The sequence below is a fragment of the Lentinus tigrinus genome, assembly GCF_003813185.1.
Source record: "Lentinus tigrinus ALCF2SS1-7 unplaced genomic scaffold L226scaffold_4, whole genome shotgun sequence".
NCBI lineage: Eukaryota > Fungi > Basidiomycota > Agaricomycetes > Polyporales > Polyporaceae > Lentinus > Lentinus tigrinus.
This window is the reverse complement of record NW_027137913.1, coordinates 2151579-2175134: the sequence shown is the minus strand read 5'-3', so window position 1 is coordinate 2175134 and position 23556 is coordinate 2151579. Positions and strand designations below refer to the sequence as shown.

Sequence of the window (23556 nt, the reverse complement as noted above, 5' to 3'; positions counted from 1 at the left end):
TGTGCACAAGGTTTCTGGACTACGTAGAGGAACAGGTCTTGCGCAGCGAGATCCGAGAGTATTTACAGTGAGGGAGAGCATGGTCACCACCACAACTTCGCTGTGTGTACGGCAGGCGCCCGCTGGAGAACGCGACGACGCGCGCTCGAGTTTGTCCTTCTTGACCGTCATTCTCCGTCCGCACGAATACTGCTCTACACTTTGCCTAAACATCCATCGGACAATTTAAACTTCAATATTTGCAAGAGATGCATTTCTGAGTACTCTTGGAGTCACTTTCAGAAACCTGATATACAAGAGACTGAGACACTAGCAGGGCACTGAAGGTGGCCGTCATTGAGGCTTATCTGGAAACACGGTACATTGTACATTGGCGGAATGCAGAAGACTGAAGTTACAGAGCAGGTATATGCGATGTCTCAAGGCGTGAACACAAGCCTCTCTCCATCGTTCTCCTTCACACCCCACACCTTCTCGATATCCTTCAACTTCTCCACCCTCAACTTCGGCGGCGGCGCCTCAACCACGAAGGACAACATCTCCGGGAGCTCACTGTTGAGCTCATCAAAGCCCCATGCTCCGGGACCAGCCCCGCGGATGGTCAGGTTCTTGCTCCTGAGCGCGGCTCCAGGCAGCGCCATGTCGGGACCCGTGACCGTGCCAATCTGGACGTACTGCAGCGGACGGCGCTGGCGCGGGAGGGTGGAAAGAAGGTGCGCGACGAGCGGCCCATAGAGGTAGTCGAGGACCACGTCGACTTCGCCCAGCTGCGAGAAGTCGGTGGAGATGACGGGGTCCCCGATGACGACCTGCACGTCGATGTCCGGGACGGCCGCGAGCTTGGCAGCGTCGCGCGCAACGCCGATGACCCTCGTCGCGCCGAGCTTGCGCGCGGTGGCCGCCGCGATGACTCCGCTCGCGCTCGTCGCCCCGACGATGAGGGCGGTCCAGCCCTCCTTCGGGAGCTGCGTCATGTCGACTCGCGTCTTGAGCGCCATCCAGCTCGACATGGCCGGGTTGACCATCGCGGCGACCGCCTCGGGTTTCGCGCCGTCGGGAAGATCGAAGACGTAGGACTCCGGGACGTTGACGACGTCGGCAAAGGAGCCGCCGCCTGTCCGGAGAGTGATGAAGTAGACGAGTTTGCCCTCGGGGATGGTGGTTCCGACGCCATCAACACCGACGACGTGCGGGAGCGGCCCGGACGTGTAGTGCTTCCCGGCGGCGCGGGAGCGGACGAGGTGGTGCACGCCGGCCGCGAGGACGCGGATCTGGACGACACCGGAGTTCGGGAGGGGTGCGGCAGGTGCGGAAAGAGTGGTGTATGCGGGTGGGGAGCCCCAGGAGGTGACTTGGGCAACGTTGTTGGTCTCGGACATGTTTGGAGTACTAGTGCGAGGATGTTGAGCGGTGAGTGTCGTTTGAGTGGTATGCGGATTGTGTTGGGCTGACGAGGAGCACACCTTGTCTTAAATACTGTGCAAAAGGCTCGCAGATTCATTCTCATCCATAACCATGCACCCTTGCCTCGTAAGGCCGTTATATCATGCGTACTACGACATACAGTACTGCAGATGCAGTGAGCATCGCAGATGTTCGGGTAGCGCTTCCCGAGCGCTCGGCTTTTCGCCGTGCGTACGCCGGCGTCCTCTGAACAGAGATTGACGATGACACACGCAGCTCACGTCCTCCTCCAGATATGGCTGCGACCTGCGCAGTGCGCGATCATTGAAACAACGTATCTGCACATGCGCGATGCGAGACGGTACGTGTCGATCCTGTCCATACACGTCGATGCGTCGATGGTAATTTCCTGTGCACTAGCAGCGGCAGCGAACTTTGGAATAAGGGAGAGACCGCGGCCGTTCCAATTTCACTCGATCCCGGAAGTAGAATCATCGTCAAACCTCGCACTGATACTCGTAGAGACCGACGCGTCAGCGAAAGGCCAGGATGAGTAGCACCGCTGGCGGCAGCTACTATGACGAGACACCTCGAAACACGCGGGCCGCACTCTCGTTCTTCAGCCCCGGTGTCGAGTATACGAAACCTTAGAACACCTTGTCCATACACGAAAATACTTCCGATAGTCGCCATCATCTCCGTCCTGTGTCATCGTCACAATCCAGACATCGGATAAGTTCGATGAAGGGACTCTGGTTCTGTTCTGCAGCGCAACGAAAACATTGAGGATGAGGACGAATTTGAGGGCGGTGATGAGGAGGACGAGGACGAGGACACGGTGTCCTAGATTGAGTGACGTGGTGTTAAACCGAGTCGATGTACTCACTCCACGCTTCCAGCTCGACCGACGCGTAAAAAACACCCTCAGCGAAGACTGCAGAGCGCAGAGACTGATACCGAAGGAAATCGATTAGACGTACACCGAGTACTAACAGCTTTACAACGGCACTATAATCATGTACACGTACATTGTAATACAACCTAAGAAGTCGTAACAGATCCACAAGAGAACCCACACACACACAGTCAATCCCCCACACCGCCTAATCGCTGAGGCGCAAGCAATAATCCGGGTTGCCCTTCGGGTTAAGGCCCCAGTTCGGGAACGGGACCGCCTTGCCCGACGCGCCTCCAACAGCAAACGAGTACACGAACACCATGATCTGCGTGCCGCCGTCGAGCGCCGCGGAGAGCAAGAAGTTGTACTTGCGGAACCAGCGGGGGCGGTACTTGCGCAGGTACCACTGGGAGAAGATGGCGATCGCGAGCGACGTCATCCACGACGAGTTGATGCCGACGGAGAGGTATCCGAGCTCGGCGACGACGACGGGCGTGAAGACGTAGTTGAAGCCCGCCTTGGGCCACAGGCGGTGCGCGATGTAGAACGGGATCGGGACCGCGAGCCCGGCGATGAGCATCCACGGGATGAAGCCGTAGCGGGCGCCGGGGGCGTAGAGCGGCTTGGCGAGCGCGCCCCAGGTGATGGCGTTGGAGTTGTACGACTGCACTTGCTGCCCGGACCAGACGTTCGTGCCCTGGACGGCGAGGAGGATCTCGCGGTTGCCGCTGATGACGGACTGCATGATGACGTAGTTGAGGACGCCGCCGATGATGCCGCCGACGGTCTGCATTACGAACGTGACGCGGGGAGGGAGCTTCGTGTACTGGCCGAGCTTGAGGTCGCGGAGCAGGTTGAGCGTGAGCTGGTACGTCTGGAAACCGTCTAGAGAACGCGGATGACGTTAAGCAAAGGCTCGGAATGGACGACGCGCAGAGATGATACGTACAGAGCGTAAAGTACATGTTGGCGACGGGGCGGCCGGGGATCATGGCACCGCCGACCATCTGGATGAGGAACTGGAGCGAGGGCTGGTACCCGACGGTCGCATATAGCGTGCCGAGGATGGGGACGAACGCAGTCGAGAAGATGAGCGCGACGATGAAGCCCCACCACGGGAGGCCAGACTTGGCGGCGTAAGCGAGGCCGAGGCCGAGGGCGAAGGTGATGACGAAGATGACGCCGAACCACCAGAGCGGGACCTCCTTGTAGACCTTCATCTTCTGGTAGTGCACGTCGTCGCATTCCTTGGTGCGCACGTTGCGGACGATGTTCCAGACGTCCTTGAAGTGCCAGATGAAGAAGTGCGTGACGGCGGTGCCGATGTATGCCGTGCGCGAGAGCTGGTAGAGCGTCTGTGACGCGGCGTAGTAGGGAAGACCCTGCTGTTCGAGCTTCGTGGTGTTGAGCGTGAAGTCGTCGTTGAGGATCGCGAGCTGGTCGTACTCCCGGCCGTCCTCGTAGAAGAGCAGCTGGGAGAGGAAGGGGAAGTTCTGTGCATGCCACACGTTGCGGTAGTAGCAGAAGCAGAACGAGAGACTGTGAGGATAGATGGGTAAGGATCGGATCGCGTGCAGGGAGAAATGGAGAACATACATGCAAACAACGACACCGGCGTAGAGAGATAGCTGTGTCGCGAGCGGGGTGAAGAGGGAACCGATGGCACCACCACCGGCGCCGACGTAGTTCCAATCCAGGGAGAGCGCGAAGAGACCAAGACCCTCGTTACCTGCTGCGCCACCGAAGATGCTGTCAAAGCACGTCAGTCCACGATCCATCAACCTGTCTTCGGCGACCACACGCACCGGGTGACCCATGCGCTGTGCTGCGCGGCGAGGCAGAAGATCGAGACACCGGTGAGCGTGGGGGCGATGTATTCCGGGAACCATTCCCATACGAAGATGGCAATGAGGACGGCCCAGAAGAAGATACGCCGCTTGCGCTGGAGGAAGATGCCCTTGCCGCGGTGCATCGCGTCGAAGAGCTGGACCTGGGGCATGAGGAACGGGTACACGGCCCACGTCGGGTAGACGAGGTAGTCGCGAGCGAGGCCCGCGAGACCGTAGCCAATCAGCTGCGACGCAATAAGCCTGGATTCCGTGCACAGCGATACACACGAGCAAATATCGACGCCAAGAGAAAGGTGGGGTTGGAACGAATGCAATAGGTCAGCTCCGATTGGACGGCGCAGCTACAGGCCGGACGTACGTGAAGATAGCAATTGCGGGGTTGATCGTGATGTTGTAGTACAGGTCCTGTGCAGCGAAAACCGAGATAGCGATGGCCTGGTCCGACGCGGTCGTTGACATGATACTGATCGCGACATGCTCCTTGATGTCTGTGTGCGGGGAACCCGTCAGTTCAAGTCAGGATAAGTGAATGATCGACAGCATATACGCACTGAAGGGACCAGGGTTGATGAAACGCCAGAACCAGTTGTCGCGAGTCTGGAAACGGGGGTGATTCGGACCAGGGAGGATGATCTCGAGGCCGCGACCGAGGAGGAAGGCGAACACCTGGAGGAAGAGGCCGGAAACCTGGACGGTCTGGGGACGGAAGTACTACTCGGCGGCAAATGACATTCGCGATGCATAACGAGCACGCGGGGCAGGGAGCACGTCAGATCACGCGCACGGGGACTGAATGGCAGGCGTGGGACTTACGAAGAGCTCGCCGAGGACGGCGGCGAAGCACGCGAGGCCGAGACCGAGGAACCAGGTGCGGAAGGTGTGGATGGGGAGGGTGGGGTCGTCGTCGAGCGAGACGAGACGGAGAGCGTAGTCCTGCTCGGTCTCGATGGGACGCTCGTGACCACTCGCATCGAGATCAATGGCACGGACGTCGTCCGAGACCTAATGAAAGGGGAGGGATGAGATTGGGTTGGGAAGGGAAGGGGAAGAGGGAAGCAGAAGAGGACTCACGTCGCCAATAGCATTCGCGTCGGCCTTGGCGAGTGCAGGGAGGTTGTCGTAGTGCACATTGTCGTGGAGGGACAAGTCGGCCTCGTGGGCCTTCTCGTCGACGGAGGCGTCGGAGGCCTTGCGTTCAATCGTCGCCATGTCGTTGAACTGGCAGTCCGGCGCGGCGTGAGCCTACGGCGGTGAGGGAGTCGAAGGGGAAGACGGGAGCCTCAGCGGACACGATAGTGTGGCTGGCGGGTTTATATGGTGTCCAGATGGCGTCCACGGAGCTTCTGGGGCCAAGAGCGGGGCGACGTGAGGAGCTGTTGATAGCACCCAGGCACGCGTGCGAACCCATGATGAGGATAAGCAGCCACGCGTCAGTGCGGGGAAGATTTGGACAAGGAGATAGGAATGCTATGTTGTCAGGAACAACCGTGCGGCTCGCTGCCATCAGCCATTGAAATTCGAATATGGCGAGAAGATGACCGGAAATAGCGCGAGCCTCGCTCTTCGTGCTCCCTATACTTAGAAGCTTTGCAGCAGATTCGGCAGCGTTGCCTGGCGAATATGGCAACCACGATGGCGACTTGAACCGTTGAACCCTGTGTCTGGTCCCGAATTGCAAGGGTAGCTGCCGCTAACATCGGTATCTCATACTTGTCGGATCAACGGCTGGACGCCGTCCGGATGATGTTGGGGTCCTATCAAAAAGCGGCGTTTGCTAATTGCCTACAGCATCCATGTGTCGTCTTTATGTTTCCTCCCGTCTGTCGAATTCTCCGGGACGAGAAGAGTCGTAATTTGGGGTGAGAATCGCGTATCCCGGCTCGCTGGCAGTCTGTGATGGAGACGGAAATCGGTGCAAATTGCCGTCTGTGCAGATGCGAAGCTGGAGAGATGGCGGCGGGGAGAAGGCGGAGAAACTGGGCAGCGCGTAGCAAGGCTCGCCCGCATGAGATCCCGCTGATCCACGTCAGCGGCACTGCCCGATCGGGCGCTAGGGTATGTTTGCATGTGGTCCCACCGCGCCGAGCGCCCAATGGTTTATCTCCTTCTCTTCCTCCGCCTCTCGGTCCCGTTCTCTCGCTGCAGCACTTGCACATCATCAGGAACGATGGCTCTCGGGCTGCTCCGAGCATCGCAGAACCGGGATAGACTTTGCACCGCTGCGACTTGTGCTGGCATCAGGAACCCGCGTAGGTTATCACTCACGCCTTCTGGATCTCTTCCACGACACTGCTCATTCCCTTGCTCCATATCATGCAAGATACAAGATCGGGCCAGTTGGTCCCTCGTGTGAGCGCGAACAGAACTAGCCCTGTTTCGTCTCCTTCAGGTGCGTCACTTCCCTCTTGGCACCCCGCGTTCGGTCTGGATGCACGCCCGTATCTACAGCTTGTGCCTGCTTCCATGGCTCGTTCAGTCGGGAACTCGGAGCTTCGCGATACATACCGCAGAACTCTCGACTTCTCCGTACACGCCTACAGCACACGAACTTACTTACCAGGGTATGTAAGTACGCTCGCCTCGTACAGCGGTAACTTTCTGACAGCACGATCGGGGAGGCGTGATCTACGATCGCGCACGCCCATGCAGCGCTGTCAATAAAGTCGATCGTGGCGCACAGAAAGACATGCCCTGCTTCCCTGTTCCACGTGCAACCACGATCAGGTTCCGGCATGCGGCCCTCTTTCGTCCTCACACGAGCGGATTGCGCAAGCACAGTTCCGGATGGGACGCAGCGCCTTTTCCGCGATGTCCGGAGGTGAGTACTGATGCTTTCGCAGGTCGACCCCGCCAGCTTTTGTACGGTTTCCAGTCTTCACTTCGGAGACGTGGAGCAGAAGTCGCTGGGGCGCTACTCCAACACACACCTCGGCGGCCAGTGGCGGCCCACTGAGGAGTTTCTCGAGAACCAGCCGGAGGCCGAGACGAACCGGACACCGCTCGAGACTCTAGAACGAGACGCCTTACATAGGTACCAACTACATACGGAGGGTTCGCAAGTCAAAATCTGCCGGGGTCGCCGCCGCCGTCCACGGATCATTCAGTGCTATGTATACCCCCCACTGGATGGTCCGTCGGCGGCGTAAAATTGCGCAATGGTACCGTAACGTGCCTGTCGAAAAGAATCATGTGCACACGCAGGGGCACACCGGCCAGTGCGAGAACGATTGGCCTGTAGGTTCTGTAGGTACCGGTACAGTGTAGCCTCATTGCTCAGGGGCTCATACGGGTACTTAGACGGCTCTACAATACTTAATGCCGCGGTGCCACGCGGACAGGCACTCCTCGTCGACGCCACAGTGCTGCACACGTGGAGCCTTTCATACTCTAACGTTGCGATATTGACAGGTGGGCCTTGGCGCTGCGCGCGTGTTGATGCTTCGCACGACTCGACCCTTGTTGAGCGCGATTTGGCCCATTCAGTTATTCAGTTTCAACTTTCAGCCTCGGTGGGTACGTGCAGTGTTTTTCATAGACGATGTCATTATGAATTCGAAATCCGACGCTTTCCGTGAAGGTCTTCACAGGTCTTCACACTGATAGAAACGCTCGTCGAGCTCCCGGTCCGAAGACCTTTCGTTGGATTTCAGTAGAGTTCACACGGTGCACCAACCACGACTCCGCAACTTCCAAGCTCCATGTCACCACTGCGCTCCATATCCAAGACTACGGACTACGAGCAACGTATGTACCTCCTCCCGCGTGAGGTTCAAGCCGGACTGCCTGCTGACACGGTACGTCATCGTTCAATCCTGTGCGCGGGCGGGTTGTCGGGATCACTGCCTGCTGCCTACTGCCCACTGCCCAGTTCCAGTTCCGACTATCAGAACATCGCAGCAGAAGCCTGCTGTCCGTAGACTGGTGCCCTCTTTCCACCAGGACTGCGACGATAAGCTCGTCGAGATGGAGATTGAGTATGAGATGCCATGGGCCTGGGGATGCCAGGACCTGTCTACCTGTCACCCGAGTGCCAGTTGAGTTCTTCGTCGCCATAGTGCCAGTGCCAGTGCCAGTGCCAGCCTGCGAGGGTGCGCGGGAGACCGTAGACGTGAGCACATCACGATCTGTGCACTCCTATCTCGTGCTCAGGACGGAAGATCAGCAACCGAGCTTCGCAGATCTCTAGGTCGAAGTGCGCAATCGTACGTTGCGATTGGGGTACGCTGGGGTACGGATGGGCGTCGCAGGAGACGGCCCGGGTGAGCCCGCTCCTGCAAACGACTCCAATACGAGGTCACCGCGTCCCGCTCGGTATCAGGCGGGTGGGATTTCCCAGCCTAAGACATTCGTAGTGTGCGTTCAAAGTTAGAACGCACTGCGGTCTCTGCGCATCTGTAGCCTGTCCGCAACTGCGTCTCTGTTCCCTGCGAGTCTCAAGTTCAACGCCATCCCGCAGTGCCGTAACCGCACCGCTGGTTTACCGTTTGACCGCTGAGTCCTGACAGTCCGGCGCCACACGATAAGCGTTCGTAGCTCGTTCGTGTGGTCATCGTGGTGGTTGAAATGTGAGCCCGGAAGGATGGACGTGGACCCACCGCTCCTGCGTGCCTGTGGCGCCTCGAGCCAAGAACATGGGATCGGATATGGGTCGCTTGTGCGGTAGGGGGACACGCCCATCGCATACGCGCAAGCACGACTAGTCGTGTACCCCAACGCAGCGAAGAAGATCGCGGGTTCGCCGTGCGAGAGCGCTGCCGACCATAGTGGGAATAGGGGGTAGACAGCGACCTGAGTGTCACTGCGGACCGACTCGTTCGCAGTCCGGAGCAGTAACCAGTGGCGACAACTGCAGGGGAGGCTGGAGCTGCGGTCAGTCGGAGTGCAGAATGCAGTTGGCTACGCGCGGGGTTCAAGCGGATTGAGTATTTTGCTTGTCCAGTGTCTCTGAGTCGCGGGCGTACGCTCAGGACTGGCAGCGCAGCGCCGTGTGAGAGCGAGAGACAACGCTGTAGTTAGTGCGATAGCACCTGGGGAGGACCGGACCACTCAATACGGTATGTTGAGCGAAAGGCGTCAGGCTGACGCGGGCACTTGCAGACGACTTTCAGGCAAGAGGTTCTCTTCTGCAAAATGACCGTAGATCGCTCTTGACATGCACGAATGGCGGAGATGCGGGCGAACGAGCAGAAACGAGGGTTCGTGCGGATGGGTTCTGAACGTCTATCATCTCCGGGAAGCTTGCATCGCTCTGGGTATACCTTACAACACGCATATAATTCACGACATGAACGACTTGAGACCGTTGACTTACGACTTACCCATGGGCGTCATTCCACAACAGCACTTCTGTGACGAAGAAGAGTAGAGTGAGACCTTGCATGCGATGCCAACCCATAGAATACAACGCACCACCGCCGGGATCCTACCACCCATCCTCGTCTGCGACTTCTACGTGCTCTTCAAGTAGACAGTGATAAAAAGGCTGGGGCGGAGAACCACGCCCCTGCTCGTTCGTCAACTCGTCCATGTGAGCCTTGGTTGTCATCGGCGGCGCCATAATGAATGAGGAGGGATGACCGATGCAGGAGGGTTGATCCAAGAAAGCGAACGCGGGCACTTATGCGGCGTGTCGGGCCGAACGGCGGAACGAACTTGGCGGGCGTCTGACGCCATCCTCGACGTTGCTCTCGACGCCGACCCATATCTTCTTTCTCGTCCATCTCGACTTGCTGCACTTGACTCTGTAACTTTTTACAACAGCTTCTGAGTCGACTGTACTGGTTTGACACTACGAAGAGTATGACAAGCTTAACCGTGCACGTCTTACTTCTTACATCAAGTCTTGACTACAACGCATGCATGAAGAGGAGCACGACGGAACAGGTGTAGAGCTCTAGGGCCAACTTTACGAAGCGTGTACTGTGGCGATGTAAGTCCATTCAGTCCGAGTCCCGATACGAGCCTACGACGATACTTCGGTTTGCGCACTCTACCACGAGCATATGCACTCCTGTCTCACGACCTCGGAGCGTATTGCAGCATGTATCGGGATGAGATGCGGAATCAAAGCCGCGGCTCGGGCTTTCAGGAAGTTGGCCTCCAGGGTGCCCGAACCACTCAACCGCGCCTTGCTTGGTCCTGCATCAATCGCATGGATGGGCTCCGATTCGAGGATCGCAGCCGCACTGAGGTGTCGCCCAGGTGGTCAGAACGTCCCCTGCGCTCGCGGAAGAGGCCGGCTAAGGGGCGGGCTGGCGTAGGAGGGGGGTTACAAGAAAGCTAGGAGCGACGAAGCTATTCCCATGTCTCCATCCCCCAGTGTCGATGGTGCGTTTTCGTGAGTCTTGAACGCTTGAGGGATTGCGCACTGGCCGGGATCTCCGTGGGGTCAGAGCGGCAGCATGAGGTGAGCACCAGCGGCAGGGCCCCGTCCGAAGACGCGCAAAGGCGCGTCGAGGTGAGAAACGGATGCGTGAGCGCGGTTTTGAGTCTGGCTCGTGCTGGGATACATGAGGCGATGCACGCTTGCGGGCTCGTGACTTGACGCGGTATTGTATCACGACATGTGCTGGAGAGCAACACCATCAGGCTCTTGCGGATATTACAACTATTGACCCACAACGCAGTCGCAGCGTCCACCGGACAAGGCGAATGGGAAGGCTTGCTAAGCCAGTGCGTGGCTATCGTTTCGGCCCTGTGCTAACGCTATTCAGTTACTTACTCATATGCCAGCTTCTCTGGCGTCCGCCGAGCTGTCGAACAGCGCTGTGCACATCTCTCACGCGCCCATTCAACGAGGTTCGACGAAGCAAAACGGAGCCTCTAACCCTCTTACCGGCGAGCATGGTCGACGTCCTGACGAGGACATTCACCAACCTCTTTAAGTCTCGAATGACAAAGTGTGTCTGTACCGCTCGGGTCTTTTTATGATGACCCATACACTCCGCTACAGTCACGCTCGTGAGATGACACGACCAGCTTCCCGTGGGCAGACCCACCCCTTCCACCGTGCTTCCCACGCAGGCTCTATATATGCGCGGGCAGCCTCGCCTCATAGACCCATTGTTCAGAAGCTTAGCGACTCCCAGCACAACGACAAAGTTCCCCGCCGGGTCCAGACAATGTCCGAGCAATACGTGTGGCTGGTTACGGGGTAAGTCCATCTCATCTCCTGCCTCCTATGTTGCACCGCTTCTCACGCTCGTTTTTGCAGGTCGAACAGGGGTATCGGATTGGAGCTGGTCAAGCAGCTCGTGTCCTCGCCCTCTAACTTCGTGATCGCCGCGTGTCGCAATCCGTCGAAGGCGTCCGAGCTGCAGCGTTTGGTGGACAGCGCAGAGGGAACGCTTCGGCTTGTCGCGCTCGACGTGTCCGACATGGAGTCCATCAGCAAGGCCGCCCAGGAGGTCTCTGGCATCGTAGGAGACAAAGGTGTCGATTACCTTGTCAACAACGCTGGGGTCGTGAGCGTCGTTCCTACTATTTTTACTGCACTCGTACTCTGCTGACGTCGACGTACGTCGTTATCGGCACGGTATGACAGAACCCCGGCGGGAGAGACACCGCGTTCAGCATGGACGTGAACATCCTCGAAGAGGTGTTCGTGACGAACGTCGTCGGACCCGCATACATCGCGCAGGCGTTCAGCGGCCTCGTCGAGAAGAGCGCGAAGAAGACGATCGTGAACGTCTCGAGTACCCTGGGCAGCATGGGTGCGGACTATGGCACGCAGTGCACGTCGTACTCGCTCACCAAGGCTGCGCTCAACATGCTCGTGCGTACTACCACCCATCGAGGTCCACGGTAGCGGGTGCTGACTCGTGCATGCGGCTGTGCTCCCTTGCCGTCGCGTTGTTAGACATACAAGGAGGCGAAGGAGAAGCCGGAGATCACTGCGATCTCTATGTGTCCAGGTTGGCTCCAGACAGGTGAGCGCATTCGCTGCACGCTGTTGAATGAGCATGCTCACACGTGGCGATCCAGATATGGGCGGGGAGGGCGCGACGCACCCGGTCTCGGTCGGCGTTGCGGGCATCGTGAAGACCGTCCTCTCGCTCAAGCCGGAGGACTCTGGCCAGTTCTTCAACTTCAAGGGAGAGAAGGTCCCGTGGTAGCTTCTTACGGCCCCTGTTTTCGAGCACCTGTGAATGAATCGTTCTCGTCGAAGCGGCGCGATCTGCTGGAAGTCGGCCATCGGCGCGTCTCGAGCTTGAGCAGATTGCGCGGTAAAGGTATAAGGGACGCCTAGTCAAGTCGACGGCGTCATATGCCAGAAGAGTGTGGTAAGTAAGTGTACCCCTCTCGACGGCAGCGCAGTCCTGATGGCGATTCTAGTAGGAGCGTAGAACAGGCGAGCTGATGACTCAGACTAGCAACTTACTCAGCAGGCCTTCGCCGGTATCGAAGCTTCTGGGCGTCGATAACAGGTCTTGAGTGGTACCGAAGAGTTCATGTGTCGCAATGATTCGTGCTTTATACCTGGTTTGTCAGGTAACGTAAAGCTGGGGGACTATCATATAAGTATACGGCCCTTAAGTTCCATGCGTCTTGATATTTCATCTCGCTCGTAGTCCAGTATAGAGATACACATAGATCGACTTCGCCACTTATTCACTATGAGTCCTCAGTTCAACTCTCCAGCGCCGAACGTCTCATACTTCATACCCGCTCAGTACCCTCCTGCTGGAACGCCCTTCAACCCGCAGTCAGATGGGAAGCCCATCCCTACTCTATTCCAACCCATCAAGATCCGCGGGGTAGAGTTCCAAAACCGCATCTGGGTGAGTTGTGGGACGCGCACGGCCATGTTGAAGTCTCTGTACTTAGCTGACCTACGATCTTAGCTATCACCTCTAGCTCAGTACTCGTCCGAGAACGGTATCATATCACCCTGGCAAGACGCACACCGTATGTCACTTCACAACTCCTTGCATTCAGCGCACATGACCTAAATAGTCCTATTCCGCAGTCGGCGGAATCCTGACACGCGGCCCGGGTCTCACCATGGTCGAGGCCAACGGCATCTCCCCAGAAGGCCGCGTGTCGCCCGAGGACGCAGGGATATGGTCGGACGAGCAGGAACGAGCGTGGTCGCGCATCGTCCAGTTCGCACACTCCCAAGGCCAGAAGATCGGCATCCAGATCAACCACGGAGGCCGCAAGGCGTCCACAGTCTCCCCGTTCGTCAGCAGAGGCCCCATCGCAGACGAGCTCGCCGGCGGGTGGCCGGACAACGTGTGGGGGCCGACGGAGGAGGCGTACAGCCCGGAATATCCCAAGCCGAAGGCGCTCACGGAGGAGGGCATTCGGCGCGTCGTGGCGGCTTTTGTGAACGCTGCGAAGCATGCGGTGCGGGCGGGCTTCGACGTGCTCGACATCCATGGCGCGCACGGGTACCTCATCAGCTCGTTCTTGAACCCAACGAGCAACAGGCGCACGGACGAGTACGGCGGGAGCTTCGAGAACCGCATCCGGTTCCCGCTCGAGGTGGTCGACGCCGTACGCGCGGTCATACCTCCCACGATGCCTCTGTTCTTCAGGTAAGCCGCTTTCCCCCACACGTTGTCCTCGCATCCATGATGCTGATAGGTCTCGGTAGGATATCAGCGACCGAATGGCTTGAGGAGGTCTTCCCGGACGAGCCTTCCTGGCGCTCCGAGGATACTGTCAGATTCGCGGAAATCCTTGCGGCGCACGGGGTCGACCTCATCGACATCTCGTCTGGAGGCAGCAGCCCCGCCGCGCGCATCTCTCCTCTAGCGCACGGTCCCGGATACCAGGTCCCGTTCGCAGCCGCCGTGAAGCAGGCACACGGGGACAAGATCCTCGTGTCTGCAGTCGGGGGCATTCGCGATGGGAAGTTCGCACAGAGCATCCTGGATGAGGTTCGTTCTTCCCTTGGCGGTTGCCACCGAGATTGAGAGTGCTGATAGACTTGCGCGCACGTTAGGGCAAGGCGGACGTGGTGTTTGTGGGACGGATGTTCCAGAAGAACCCGGGACTCGTGTGGTCCTTTGCGGACGACTTGGGCGTCGAGTTACACCACTCGCGCCAGATTGGATGGGGTTTCCAGGGGAGGGCGAGGTCGACGTCGCAGGAGAAGTAGATGTAGAAGTTCTGAACTCGTGTTTATGATGCTTATGGAGTCTGCTGCCAGTTGCCAGCGGAAAGTCCGAAGGTATTAGGAAATCGGGCCGAGTATCCGGTCTCGGCGTCTCAAACGTTGTCCTGCTCCCTGTTATCCTCGTCCTCGTCATCGTTGTCGTATTCCGCTTCTCCTCTTTTGCCTCGTCTGATCTTTTGCTTGAGCCTGCGCTATCTCCGCCACCGTATCATTTGCTTGCGTGTCAATGATCATGAATCGTATAATAATTATCCGTACATCAAGATTATGACCACAATATCCGGTGGAAAGAAGCGGGACTGAATGAGTGCAAAGCTCCAGCTCTGCCGCGAAGAATACACGTACTACAACGATACAACGGTACCAGGTCAGTTCCAGTCCATCTCGTCCCAACTTGCACAACATCGTCGACACGGGAAGAGATATGGGGCAAGCCCGCGGCATCCTATCTCGCGGTCGCAGCGTCCGAGCGTATCTCTGCATCGGGACGAGACACTGCTGTCCATCCCCAACCGGGTTTGAGTGAGTAGATCCCACTCGCCGTTGCGAGCATTCAGCGTAACTGGGGAAGGGTGGTTCGGGCTTCCTGGAAGTCGGCGTCCAGGCGTCCCGATTTGCGCAACCGTACGCAAGCAGACTGCACCTCGGACCCTACCCGCCTCGTCGAGCTCGCGAAACGCGCACCTGAGCTCTTGACCTGAGGATGCACAGTGCGCTGAGGAGCTCCGGTTCAAGGAAATGAACCGGCGCGCTGCTGCGTCGTCCCGTCGATTACAACGGCGCCGACGTTCACGAGGGGAGACAAACATATACATCGACGCGTTCGAGGGAGCGCCGATGTGGTTGCTCTTCCCGCACTGGTAACGGGGTCACCCAGAGCACCACGACCGCCTTGCCATCTCCCTTTGGGGGAGAGTGCTGACTCCGCTCGTAGACATCGCGCCTGACGATCCCGTTGGGGGTCCTTAGGCTCGAGCACGCGGACGCCGTCACGATCGCGCACGACAGCGTAGCACTCGTCCTCCGGAGGCCGACCATGCGGTCCTGTGATGTTGTAATTCGCAGAAGACCTGTCCGCTCGCGGAAGAGGCGAACTGATTCCGATACTGGCGAGATGGCGTAGGTGGGGGGGTACACGAAGGTGAGGAGCTATGTACCAGGTATTTTCGCTGCCCTCCGTCCGCCCTCACGGAACGCAAGGATTTACCTTGCCGGGACGATCAGCTCGTATGCCTGGGTACTGCGCCACCCGCCTCAAAGTGCACCACGCCTGTCCCCGAGGGCCTGGTACGATGGCGGGAGTGAGGGGTGCGAGATGCGGGAGTGATGTGATATGCGAAGAGCAGGGCTAAGCAAATGGCGGGGACAATTTCCATCTCTTCTGTGCAGAGGGCAGTTGCGCCGCGCCTTTCGCCGAGGGTCTGGTGAAAGTTTGCGAGAGCCGGCCTGAGAAGGAACGAGATGTGAGAGCGGAGTGATATTCGAGAGGTAGGGATGGGCAACGGCGGTGGACCTTTTCACGCACGCAGCACAGTGGTTGGGGACGATTTCCAGCCCGTCTTGCGTGGGCACTCGCGCCATCCCCCGCCCGCCTACAAGTGCACCGTGCCTTTCCCCTAAGAACCTTGTTCGCCGCGCCAAATGCGCCGTCCGGTCTGAGGCTCCGAGTTGACAAGTGTTGAGATACCGGGGCAGGGGCTCCATGGCGGCAAATCGCATGGTGTTCCCACTTCCCAGCCACGCGTGATAGGGTGTTCTTCGCCGTCGGTGAGATCTTGGTACCAGATGGCGAGAGACGTCCTGAGGAAGTGCGAGCTGGAAAAGCTGGGAGTGGGATGCGGGGGACAGAGGGATAGGGAGTGCCAGCGGGCCTTCGCGCGGGAGATGAGATGGGAACAAGGGGTCAACGTGCGAGCAGTGCGACGGAAATTCTTGGGCCTTCGTGAACCATGACGATCTCGGGGGTGGGTTGCTGTCTATGCGCGAGATTACGGGGACTTCGTATTCAGTGCCGGAAGAGAGGCGAACTCATGACAGTAGCAGCTGTCAACGATGCAGAGAGCACCGGGCGTGTCGTTCATTCCGAAGCCTGTAGGGTGTCGCAACTAATGTCAGCATTTTTCCGCGATAACTACTATAGCGACGGACTCACTGACGGCGCACTTTTTGATCGCCTCGAGTGTGGAAGGATATCGCACAGGCGTCGGATATACACTCCTCCATCCTCTCCAGCGGAACATAGGATATCTCCGCCGACGGAGAAGACGAGATGAGTAACGCGCGCAGTGTGCTCCGTGAACACTGCGAGACATTTTCCATCCGACACGTCCCACAGGCGCACCGTCCCGTCCTCGTAGCCCAACGCAAGAAGTCGACTGTTAGGGGAGAAGGAGGCAGCTTCGATCGGATTAATGTGTGCCTCCAGGGATAGGATGGGCCGGGCGGTATGTGGGTCCCAGAGTTGAGCTGGTGCGTTCGATGAGCTCGACAATATCCGTGTTCCGTCGGGAGAGAAAGACTTCCAAGCGAATCTATCTTCGTGTGCGTATTTGATCGGCACTAGGACGGCCAAGGTCTTGGTATTGCAGAGACGGGCCTCCGAACCCGTCGTAGTCGCGATATGTACTCCATCCGGAGAGTAAAGTGGTAGAGACTCGTGCGGCTCGAAGTCGTGTCCGCCTGCCAGGTTAGTCAGAACCACGCCGGACGCTACGTCGCGGATTTGGATGATGCCACTTCGTAGTGTCATGAAGACCTGTGCGGAGTCCACTGGGTTGAATGCCGTGTGTTCAACGGGGTCGCCGTATTTGAGCAACTTGCGAGGAGATGCCGTAGAGTACATGTCCCAGATCCAGCAGATCGACTTGGACTCTTCGCTGTCCTGGTCGGTGCGAGTACAGGAGTGCGCGAATAGAAGCCGACGACTGTCCTGAGAGAAGGCGAATCCATTCTCGCGGTCGCATGGGGTACGTGACATATCGCCGCTAGAGACAGTATGGTTATACATCGTCTCTGTTGTCTCCGTCCTGTGAATGCTGAGATGAAAGTCATGATCGTGTTGGACGCCAAGCGGCCATCCAATGAGTGCGCACAGCGCTCCATCTGGTGACCATACCCAAAGTTGTCGACCTTCAAGTGCAAGATGCGTCTCAGCAACGATATCAAACGGGTGCATTACATTATGCACTGCCAATCGATTTCGGCTGCAGACAACAAGGCGTCGGCTGTCTGGGGTGAAGATCATGCCTTCGCACTGCGGGACAGTCCACTCCTTGACAATTGCGCCAGGTTCTTCGGATTGCCAGAGGGCGATGAAACCTTCGGAGTCCCAGCTCGCCACGGACAGCCCATCCGGGGAGATCTCAACACCACAGATGCGATCTTTAAAGGGACCATTGACTCCTGTTGCCATTATCGGTCAGAGAGTACCCATCACTTCAGGGTTGAACGGACAACCTACCTACAGGTGGGACAACCTTGGCTATTTCCTGCTTAAACAAAAGAGGAAATGCCAGCCTGATGGCGGCCTGTGTTGACGTCCAACCGACTGAAGTCGGAGACGTCACAAAAGTCACAGAGGTTGGGGAGAGGCTAAGTATGGTCTGTTGAAGGGATTCGAGCAGTGTAGTATTGGCGGAATCCTGCAGGAGGTGCTGTAGACGATACGAAGGCCCATGGAATGCAACTGTGATGTCCTGCAGTGAATCAGCCTGCATGAATGAAAGAACATTGCTGAGGCCCACGAGGCGATTCGTGAAGTCCCGGGCTATTTCCGAGGGTTTTGTAGGAGTGTTCCGACCATAGTACGACGTGACGTGAAGTTCCAGAGATCTCACACCCGCGAGAGCGGCTCGAGTCTCTTCAATGCGAGGAGAAGACGGCACAATGTCATTCGCCGAAGATGGTGCGACGTACAGCACAAGGTTTTCGACCGTGCCCCCTGCAATGAGAAGGAAGGGATCTGACAATGATATATAGCGTCGGAGCTGATGCTCATATCAACCATCTGTGTATCAAGCACTGCAAGACACCTGAGTGGGAAAGCACGCACCTCCAGGCTACGGAGTCTCGTGTGTTTTCGGCGGTACACCTGACCAAGCTTGACGGCCTGAGCGTCGGAACCTCCCATCATCATTCTGTCCATGTCGACCCCTTTGCATACCAGATGTCTCAACCTTGGCAAGGCAGAAATGAGTGCAAAGAGCGACGTAGGGCTCGAGAATCTCGTATGAGATAGACAGAGTGTTTCGATGGATGAGTGAGTCATGAGATATGTGAGGATAGAGGGATGAAATACGGCTGGATGCTCCTTGGAATGAACGTCGCGCAGCTTGCAGCGATGCAGGTTCGGAAGTTGATCCAACAACGGCACGCAGACGAAACGAGACGCAGGGAACCGGTAACCCTTGTCCCGCAAACGGGTGGCATCAATCAAGATCGATTGAACAAGCGATCCAAGGAATTTGTGCGTGCGGAGATATGAGCAGATGTCCTCGAACTGCTGGCGACCGCGGATGCGGATGTCTCGAAAGAGGTGGAACCGGCTACGAACGTGCCAAGCCTGGCATGTCAATGCGCACGCGCGCAGAGACCGAACGTCGTCGCGAATGCGAAACTGGTCGATGATTCTCTCCTGAACCTCGACTGGGAACTGCCTGCGGAACGAGATCGATGGTATATGCATATGAGCTCGGACGAGGGGTGGGGATGTCGACGCGAGAGACGTAGCTTCCGGGTGAGCGTGGGAGTCCATGGTCAGTATCGACGAGGGGGGCTGCTAGGGGACAGTGGAGGTAGTGGTCCTAGTATCCGCGACGCTCTTGCGGACTCGGAGAGCGCGAGTGTATCGATGAGCAGGCAGTGCATCTCAAAGGCGCCGACCAGTACCGCTCACGGCAGAAATACCGGTCACACGGATTCCAGCGCCTGGTATCGCACTGCACGATTCAACTCAGGACGACCCCGTAGACTTTTCTGGTTGTGCTTTTCCGTTCATGACCCTCCAAGATTCTTCGGACACTGAGACTAGGCCAGTTGCCGCAAATTCTCGCATCCGTCGGCCGGCGACCAGGTGGTTACCAACCGACTATGGCTCGTCGACTTGTGGGCAAGTACATTCCAGACGGCTCGTATTCAGCACCTAAAAGCACCTCGGAATAGGTACGGGTGAAGGCCGTCTTTGAATATGAGATGCTAGAGAACTCAGCGGTGTGTTATGCTTCGACCATGAGCGTCAAACGTTGCCCTGGCCATCCGGCAGGTACGAGTGACCATGGGTTCCCGTACCTGACCGACCCTTAAAGGGTTTAACTACATGCAATGGAGCTTCGCGAGGTCGTCGGACTACTCCTTTCACTCCGCCAAAGCACCGGACACGTCGCTCGACCGTCGGTTAATCCTTCAAGCCAACTCATACGACCCAACCTCGTCGCCGGGCTGACTCTTCTGTTCAAGAATCAAAGTTCCTTGAATCAAGGCCTGACACACGGCGCGCGCACGCCGTAAAACGCTCTCATGATTCCGGGGTGATGTCTTTTGCCAAGTCTCGAGAGCATGCGGACCCCCGCCCACGTCCACTGGCCAGTAGCAGCGCAGCGCAGCATCCGAATTCCCGACATCCACGCGGACGACCCGTGCGGATGTCTAACCTCGTGTTCGGTATTCTCCAGCCACCCCGGCAGCACCCGCCTTCCAGCATCGCGGATGGTATGTAACGTCTGCAGCGTGCGACGACACACGCTATGCCTCCGCCCTTCTCTGTCCAAGACATCAATGTAACGAGGCACGCTCTCTCATCGCGCGGTTGCATAATTCCATTTATTTTTCCTGGTGTGCTAGCCATTGAGACAGAATGTGCGATACTGCGCGCCCCGCACAGCGGTACACTGCAATAAAGTCAGTCATATAAACTCACTACTAGAAGACTGTCTGAGCGCAGTGGAGCGGAAAATCATTCACGGCCTCGTGGTCTTGAGCAAGATGATGGCACACGCACGCAACCCTCCCATGTGCGGCCTCTTGAGCGCAGCGCGCGTAGGACGGCATAAGTACGTCCGCACGTCCACAGCTTCCCGTAATCTTCTGACGTGGGACGCCCGCCAGATGCCGATGCGAGCTGACCGATAAGCAGCAGGCGATAGGCTCGTCCAAGGCTAATCCAAAATGACACCATGCGCTCGGTGTGACAGCGAGGTCCTGCGTGTGGGTATTGATCTGGCTTGCACATTCGTAAGGCGCCGAGCTGACCCTTGGCCCCGAGTAGCATCGCACAACCCTGCGCATGCATATGCTGGTACCCGGCAACGAGGAATGTTCGAGGTGAGTTGGGAGCTCGCGGTTCCCGATGAGGTCGGAGAGATCGTACATAGTGTGCTGCGCACGGGTCTACGGGGGTCACGTTGGCCGCCTTGTACGCTCTGCTAGTGCGTGTATGGTGGGCATGGTCGAGGAGCCGGTGGTCTTCATAGTCTAGGCCCCCGAGAGGCGTTCCCGACAGAACGGAAAGGTGATGTGATGATGGCGGAAGTGGACAAGTCTCGAGGGTAGGTCCGTGGTGGCGTAACGAGGGTTTGAAACTCCCGGGTGGCGGAAGGTACTAGGAGGCGCATGCAGCTGCTGCTGCCACTGTTATTGCAGACGTTGATGGTGTAGTCCGTGCATGTGTCCATGAGCTATTGATGGAGGAGATGGGGCGACCGTGAAGTAGCCCGTGGACACCAGGAAGAAACGTCCAGGTAGCCAGGGACGGACGACATGCGAGGCTGCGAAGGCAACAGGCTCCGGGCTTCGAATCGAGGGCAGATGCCCGATGCCTGACCGTACGATGGCGTTGCCGCCTCATGGTGATCGAGAAGACCTTTCGGTAGACAGCGCATTGTCAAGAGCACCGTGCAACGGAAGGGACTCGCCGTCTGAGCCATGTCCATGTCCGAGCCGAGGAGCCGGATACGGTCGACAGAACCTTAGGCAGTTGATAAGGGATAACAAGCGACGGATGCCAAAATCTCAACAATGTCATTGTTCATCAACGCTCCTGGGACAGCCGAAGCCGCGAAGAAGACGACGTGCGGCATTACTTACCTCTGTCAAGCGAGCGAGTTTGAACCGAGACGTTGGTTACGAGGGTCCGCCTTTGTGTTTACAGAAATGGCGTTGAGCGACCTTCCGTAGAGCCTGATACCGTGTTCTTCTACTCGCAGGGTTCGCTGCACATAATGAGCCTGTCAGAATGTTGACAGCGCCCGCAGTATGTGACCCAGATACTCACACATACAGTATAGAGTTCCGAAGGCTCGGAGGGGAGGGGGAGGCCAATCCGCAGACGCCAATCTCAATATCCTAGTGCTAGCCGAAGTTAGGTTAGTGACTGTGTGCGCAGGGATAGGACAGCACGACGATCTCGATTCTCAGTATCGTCCCTGCTGCTAGTCCGCGCAGCGGCGTAGATGTTTCGAACTCAAAGTAATGGTCTATCGTGCGATCAGTGTATGGCTCGGAGCGAGGCACACGAGGAATGATGGACTGTGGTGTGCGACATACCAGAGGGAACTTGTAACGACTCGGTAGAGCGAGACGCATGTTGACACTTGAGGGAAGGGCGCCACCGTCGACTGACGCGAATCGGGGCGTGTACGAGTACGTATGTACAGTACGTGACGACAGAACTTGCCGCCGTCAGGCACATAGGACCGCCTGAATCATGCTTGACATTCCTCGTGGCGTCTCTCACCACACCACAGTACGTGAACCGCAGCCGGCGCTGGGAGTGCCGTCGAGTCGTGGTCGCAGAATCAATGGCCAAGGCCGTACGTGTGCGGCGAGCACGGCCAAGGCACAGAAGGGCCCAGCGAGTGGTCGTTCCGCGTCCCGAGTGAGAACCGTGAGCTGAGCGCGGGAGACCGGGAGGCCGGGATTCGACACACTGACATAATAGATCGCGGAGCGGCGGGAGTCGAGAGCTCGGGAGGGGACGAAATCGAGAGGCGGCTACTGGAAGAGACGAGCGCCGGGAACGAAAAGCGTCCATTGCCCATCCATGTACTCGCGTCAAACGGAATCGAAGAGCCGGGTGCCTCGACGATGACAGAACCTTGACGAGACGAGTGAACGCCCAGTACTTTCTAAGGATTCCGAACAAATACATGACCGCTGACCGGTCACCACGCAAAGACTCGGGGAGGGAGCATGGTGTCCGAGGGTCTAGCTAGCTAACAAAAAGAAGGGAATCAACGACAGAGATAGAGCGTCGATGGGATATCCGGCGCATACCAAGGTCGCTTGTATGCGCTTGGTGTGCACTCCTCGGGGTGCGGCCTGCGCAGGGCACACGGAGGGAAGCCACGGTGTGCGGGACGTTAGTGATACCCGAGCGAAGGCTGCAAGACACCGGAGAGAAGCCGTGGGCCGCGTGAGTGGCACTGGAGGTAGAGTGTCGTCGTCGGACCTCGGGGGATGGACAGAGATCAAGGAACGCAGTCGAAGAACCGGTGTCGTGCGTCGTGTGGTCGTGTGTCGTGATCGCCGCTTGGGTGAACTTTGAAGTGGTGCTTCTGCCCGAGGAAGGAGGGGTCTGTACGTTGTGAGAGGTGAGAGAATGGACAAAGAACACTGGTGAGCATGACAGGACACAGACACAAACTGAGAGAAGCGAGGGTGATCGGACACTCACCGTAACCAGCCAATGCAAGATGCCTTGAGACTGGCCATGAGTAGTTCCGATGTATGGCGTACGATGACTAACTCAAGTCTCAACCCAACCCGCGGCCAACTTGAACGGAGCGAACGCATCGGAAGCTCGCAGGAGCTTCTTTCCTTCCTGATTGTGATCATCGCTGGACCATGGGCGAGCAGCGCGACGACGCGAGTGGCGTGGTGCTCCGATCCTCCCAGGGAACGTAACGGACGCGTTGCTTCTGCCGATACTACAAGTCATCTGCACATTCTGGACGCTGAACAGACAACAATGAGCACGGCACGGCGAACATCGAACATCGCACAGAAGGACACGCACCAGGCGCCGAGCCTGACAGGTTACGCAGAGACGTGGAAACACCGCCAGTGCTTCCTCTTGCAAGTTCCAGTTCTCCACGCGGGTGATGGGTGTACTGGTGTGCAGGCGGATGCCGAGTGGCACAGCGCTCGTGGTCGTGGTCGCGGACCTCCGAATCGTTGCCGTCGAATACTGCACCCATGGCCACCCTGCGCGGTATGCGTAGCGTTCCAAAGTCCACGATCCACGACCGATGGCGGCGAATCTCGTGACCCAACAAGCGGGTGGCACA

The 23556-nt window shown here is 57.8% G+C and overlaps 11 protein-coding genes across 11 annotated transcripts; 3 read left to right on the top strand and 8 right to left on the bottom strand.

The window, feature by feature from the left end:
- Positions 1 to 337: 337 nt before the first annotated feature.
- L226DRAFT_531408 (NAD(P)-binding protein) lies at positions 338 to 1430 on the bottom strand. Its single transcript, XM_067680078.1, has one exon. It carries the CDS (start codon positions 1377 to 1379, stop codon positions 420 to 422), a length of 960 nt encoding a protein of 319 aa, XP_067540243.1. The 5' UTR covers positions 1380 to 1430; the 3' UTR covers positions 338 to 419.
- Positions 1431 to 1469: 39 nt separating this feature from the next.
- On the bottom strand, positions 1470 to 2326 carry L226DRAFT_255795 (uncharacterized protein). The gene is made up of 2 exons (XM_067673318.1): positions 2291 to 2326; positions 1470 to 2167 (listed from the first exon to the last, which is right to left on the bottom strand). Exon 2 carries the CDS (start codon positions 2098 to 2100, stop codon positions 1726 to 1728), a length of 375 nt encoding a protein of 124 aa, XP_067540242.1. The 5' UTR covers positions 2101 to 2167; positions 2291 to 2326; the 3' UTR covers positions 1470 to 1725.
- Positions 2327 to 2507: 181 nt separating this feature from the next.
- Positions 2508 to 5361, bottom strand: L226DRAFT_520505 (OPT oligopeptide transporter; the record flags this gene model as incomplete). Its single annotated transcript, XM_067678644.1, has 8 exons — positions 2508 to 3187; positions 3252 to 3841; positions 3899 to 4051; positions 4108 to 4392; positions 4511 to 4640; positions 4704 to 4863; positions 4966 to 5154; positions 5224 to 5361. 8 exons carry the CDS (start codon positions 5359 to 5361, stop codon positions 2508 to 2510), a joined length of 2325 nt encoding a protein of 774 aa, XP_067540241.1.
- Positions 5362 to 6267: 906 nt separating this feature from the next.
- L226DRAFT_255737 (uncharacterized protein) lies at positions 6268 to 7177 on the top strand. The gene is made up of 3 exons (XM_067673317.1): positions 6268 to 6401; positions 6473 to 6541; positions 6993 to 7177. Exons 1-3 carry the CDS (start codon positions 6320 to 6322, stop codon positions 7103 to 7105), a joined length of 264 nt encoding a protein of 87 aa, XP_067540240.1. The 5' UTR covers positions 6268 to 6319; the 3' UTR covers positions 7106 to 7177.
- A 4096-nt stretch (positions 7178 to 11273) lies between these two features.
- Positions 11274 to 12266, top strand: L226DRAFT_543548 (NAD(P)-binding protein; the record flags this gene model as incomplete). The annotated part of the gene is made up of 5 exons (XM_067682208.1): positions 11274 to 11305; positions 11366 to 11648; positions 11696 to 11926; positions 12011 to 12080; positions 12136 to 12266. 5 exons carry the CDS (start codon positions 11274 to 11276, stop codon positions 12264 to 12266), a joined length of 747 nt encoding a protein of 248 aa, XP_067540239.1.
- Positions 12267 to 12720: 454 nt separating this feature from the next.
- Positions 12721 to 14498, top strand: L226DRAFT_531404 (FMN-linked oxidoreductase). The gene is made up of 5 exons (XM_067680077.1): positions 12721 to 12932; positions 12996 to 13059; positions 13121 to 13691; positions 13751 to 14036; positions 14102 to 14498. Exons 1-5 carry the CDS (start codon positions 12768 to 12770, stop codon positions 14255 to 14257), a joined length of 1242 nt encoding a protein of 413 aa, XP_067540238.1. The 5' UTR covers positions 12721 to 12767; the 3' UTR covers positions 14258 to 14498.
- An 811-nt stretch (positions 14499 to 15309) lies between these two features.
- Positions 15310 to 16173, bottom strand: L226DRAFT_255596 (uncharacterized protein). The gene has a single exon (XM_067673316.1). It carries the CDS (start codon positions 15992 to 15994, stop codon positions 15530 to 15532), a length of 465 nt encoding a protein of 154 aa, XP_067540237.1. The 5' UTR covers positions 15995 to 16173; the 3' UTR covers positions 15310 to 15529.
- Positions 16174 to 17653, bottom strand: L226DRAFT_255595 (WD40 repeat-like protein). Its single transcript, XM_067673315.1, has 2 exons — positions 16428 to 17653; positions 16174 to 16364 (listed from the first exon to the last, which is right to left on the bottom strand). Exons 1-2 carry the CDS (start codon positions 17517 to 17519, stop codon positions 16353 to 16355), a joined length of 1104 nt encoding a protein of 367 aa, XP_067540236.1. The 5' UTR covers positions 17520 to 17653; the 3' UTR covers positions 16174 to 16352.
- Positions 17654 to 19134, bottom strand: L226DRAFT_255588 (uncharacterized protein). Its single transcript, XM_067673314.1, has 4 exons — positions 18327 to 19134; positions 18019 to 18261; positions 17736 to 17960; positions 17654 to 17677 (listed from the first exon to the last, which is right to left on the bottom strand). Exons 1-3 carry the CDS (start codon positions 19026 to 19028, stop codon positions 17847 to 17849), a joined length of 1059 nt encoding a protein of 352 aa, XP_067540235.1. The 5' UTR covers positions 19029 to 19134; the 3' UTR covers positions 17654 to 17677; positions 17736 to 17846.
- Positions 19135 to 20097: 963 nt separating this feature from the next.
- L226DRAFT_255507 (uncharacterized protein) lies at positions 20098 to 20862 on the bottom strand. Its single transcript, XM_067673313.1, has one exon. The coding sequence runs from the start codon at positions 20639 to 20641 to the stop codon at positions 20192 to 20194; it is 450 nt and encodes a 149-aa protein (XP_067540234.1). The 5' UTR covers positions 20642 to 20862; the 3' UTR covers positions 20098 to 20191.
- A 685-nt stretch (positions 20863 to 21547) lies between these two features.
- L226DRAFT_255468 (uncharacterized protein) lies at positions 21548 to 22788 on the bottom strand. The gene is made up of 2 exons (XM_067673312.1): positions 22544 to 22788; positions 21548 to 22482 (listed from the first exon to the last, which is right to left on the bottom strand). The coding sequence occupies exon 2, from the start codon at positions 22416 to 22418 to the stop codon at positions 21756 to 21758; it is 663 nt and encodes a 220-aa protein (XP_067540233.1). The 5' UTR covers positions 22419 to 22482; positions 22544 to 22788; the 3' UTR covers positions 21548 to 21755.
- Between the last annotated feature and the right edge of the window lie 768 nt (positions 22789 to 23556).

Bases quoted from the DNA above. Each gene is read 5' to 3' on its own strand.
- L226DRAFT_255737 (XM_067673317.1), top strand. From the start codon at position 6,320: ATGGCTCTCGGGCTGCTCCGAGCATCGCAGAACCGGGATAGACTTTGC. The intron at 6,402-6,472 runs GTAGGTTATCAC...ATATCATGCAAG, and splicing joins TGCTGGCATCAGGAACCCGC to ATACAAGATCGGGCCAGTTG. The intron at 6,542-6,992 runs GTGCGTCACTTC...ATGCTTTCGCAG, and splicing joins CCCTGTTTCGTCTCCTTCAG to GTCGACCCCGCCAGCTTTTG.
- L226DRAFT_255507 (XM_067673313.1), bottom strand. From the start codon at position 20,641: ATGTACGATCTCTCCGACCTCATCGGGAACCGCGAGCTCCCAACTCAC.
- L226DRAFT_255596 (XM_067673316.1), bottom strand. From the start codon at position 15,994: ATGCGATTTGCCGCCATGGAGCCCCTGCCCCGGTATCTCAACACTTGT.
- L226DRAFT_255468 (XM_067673312.1), bottom strand. From the start codon at position 22,418: ATGTATTTGTTCGGAATCCTTAGAAAGTACTGGGCGTTCACTCGTCTC.
- L226DRAFT_255795 (XM_067673318.1), bottom strand. From the start codon at position 2,100: ATGATGGCGACTATCGGAAGTATTTTCGTGTATGGACAAGGTGTTCTA.
- L226DRAFT_255595 (XM_067673315.1), bottom strand. From the start codon at position 17,519: ATGATCTTCACCCCAGACAGCCGACGCCTTGTTGTCTGCAGCCGAAAT.
- L226DRAFT_531404 (XM_067680077.1), top strand. From the start codon at position 12,768: ATGAGTCCTCAGTTCAACTCTCCAGCGCCGAACGTCTCATACTTCATA. The intron at 12,933-12,995 runs GTGAGTTGTGGG...CTACGATCTTAG, and splicing joins AGTTCCAAAACCGCATCTGG to CTATCACCTCTAGCTCAGTA. The intron at 13,060-13,120 runs GTATGTCACTTC...CCTATTCCGCAG, and splicing joins ACCCTGGCAAGACGCACACC to TCGGCGGAATCCTGACACGC.
- L226DRAFT_255588 (XM_067673314.1), bottom strand. From the start codon at position 19,028: ATGGACTCCCACGCTCACCCGGAAGCTACGTCTCTCGCGTCGACATCC. The intron at 18,262-18,326 runs GTGCGTGCTTTC...TATGAGCATCAG, and splicing joins CGAGACTCCGTAGCCTGGAG to CTCCGACGCTATATATCATT. The intron at 17,961-18,018 runs GTGGGCCTCAGC...AGGACATCACAG, and splicing joins GGGACTTCACGAATCGCCTC to TTGCATTCCATGGGCCTTCG.
- L226DRAFT_531408 (XM_067680078.1), bottom strand. From the start codon at position 1,379: ATGTCCGAGACCAACAACGTTGCCCAAGTCACCTCCTGGGGCTCCCCA.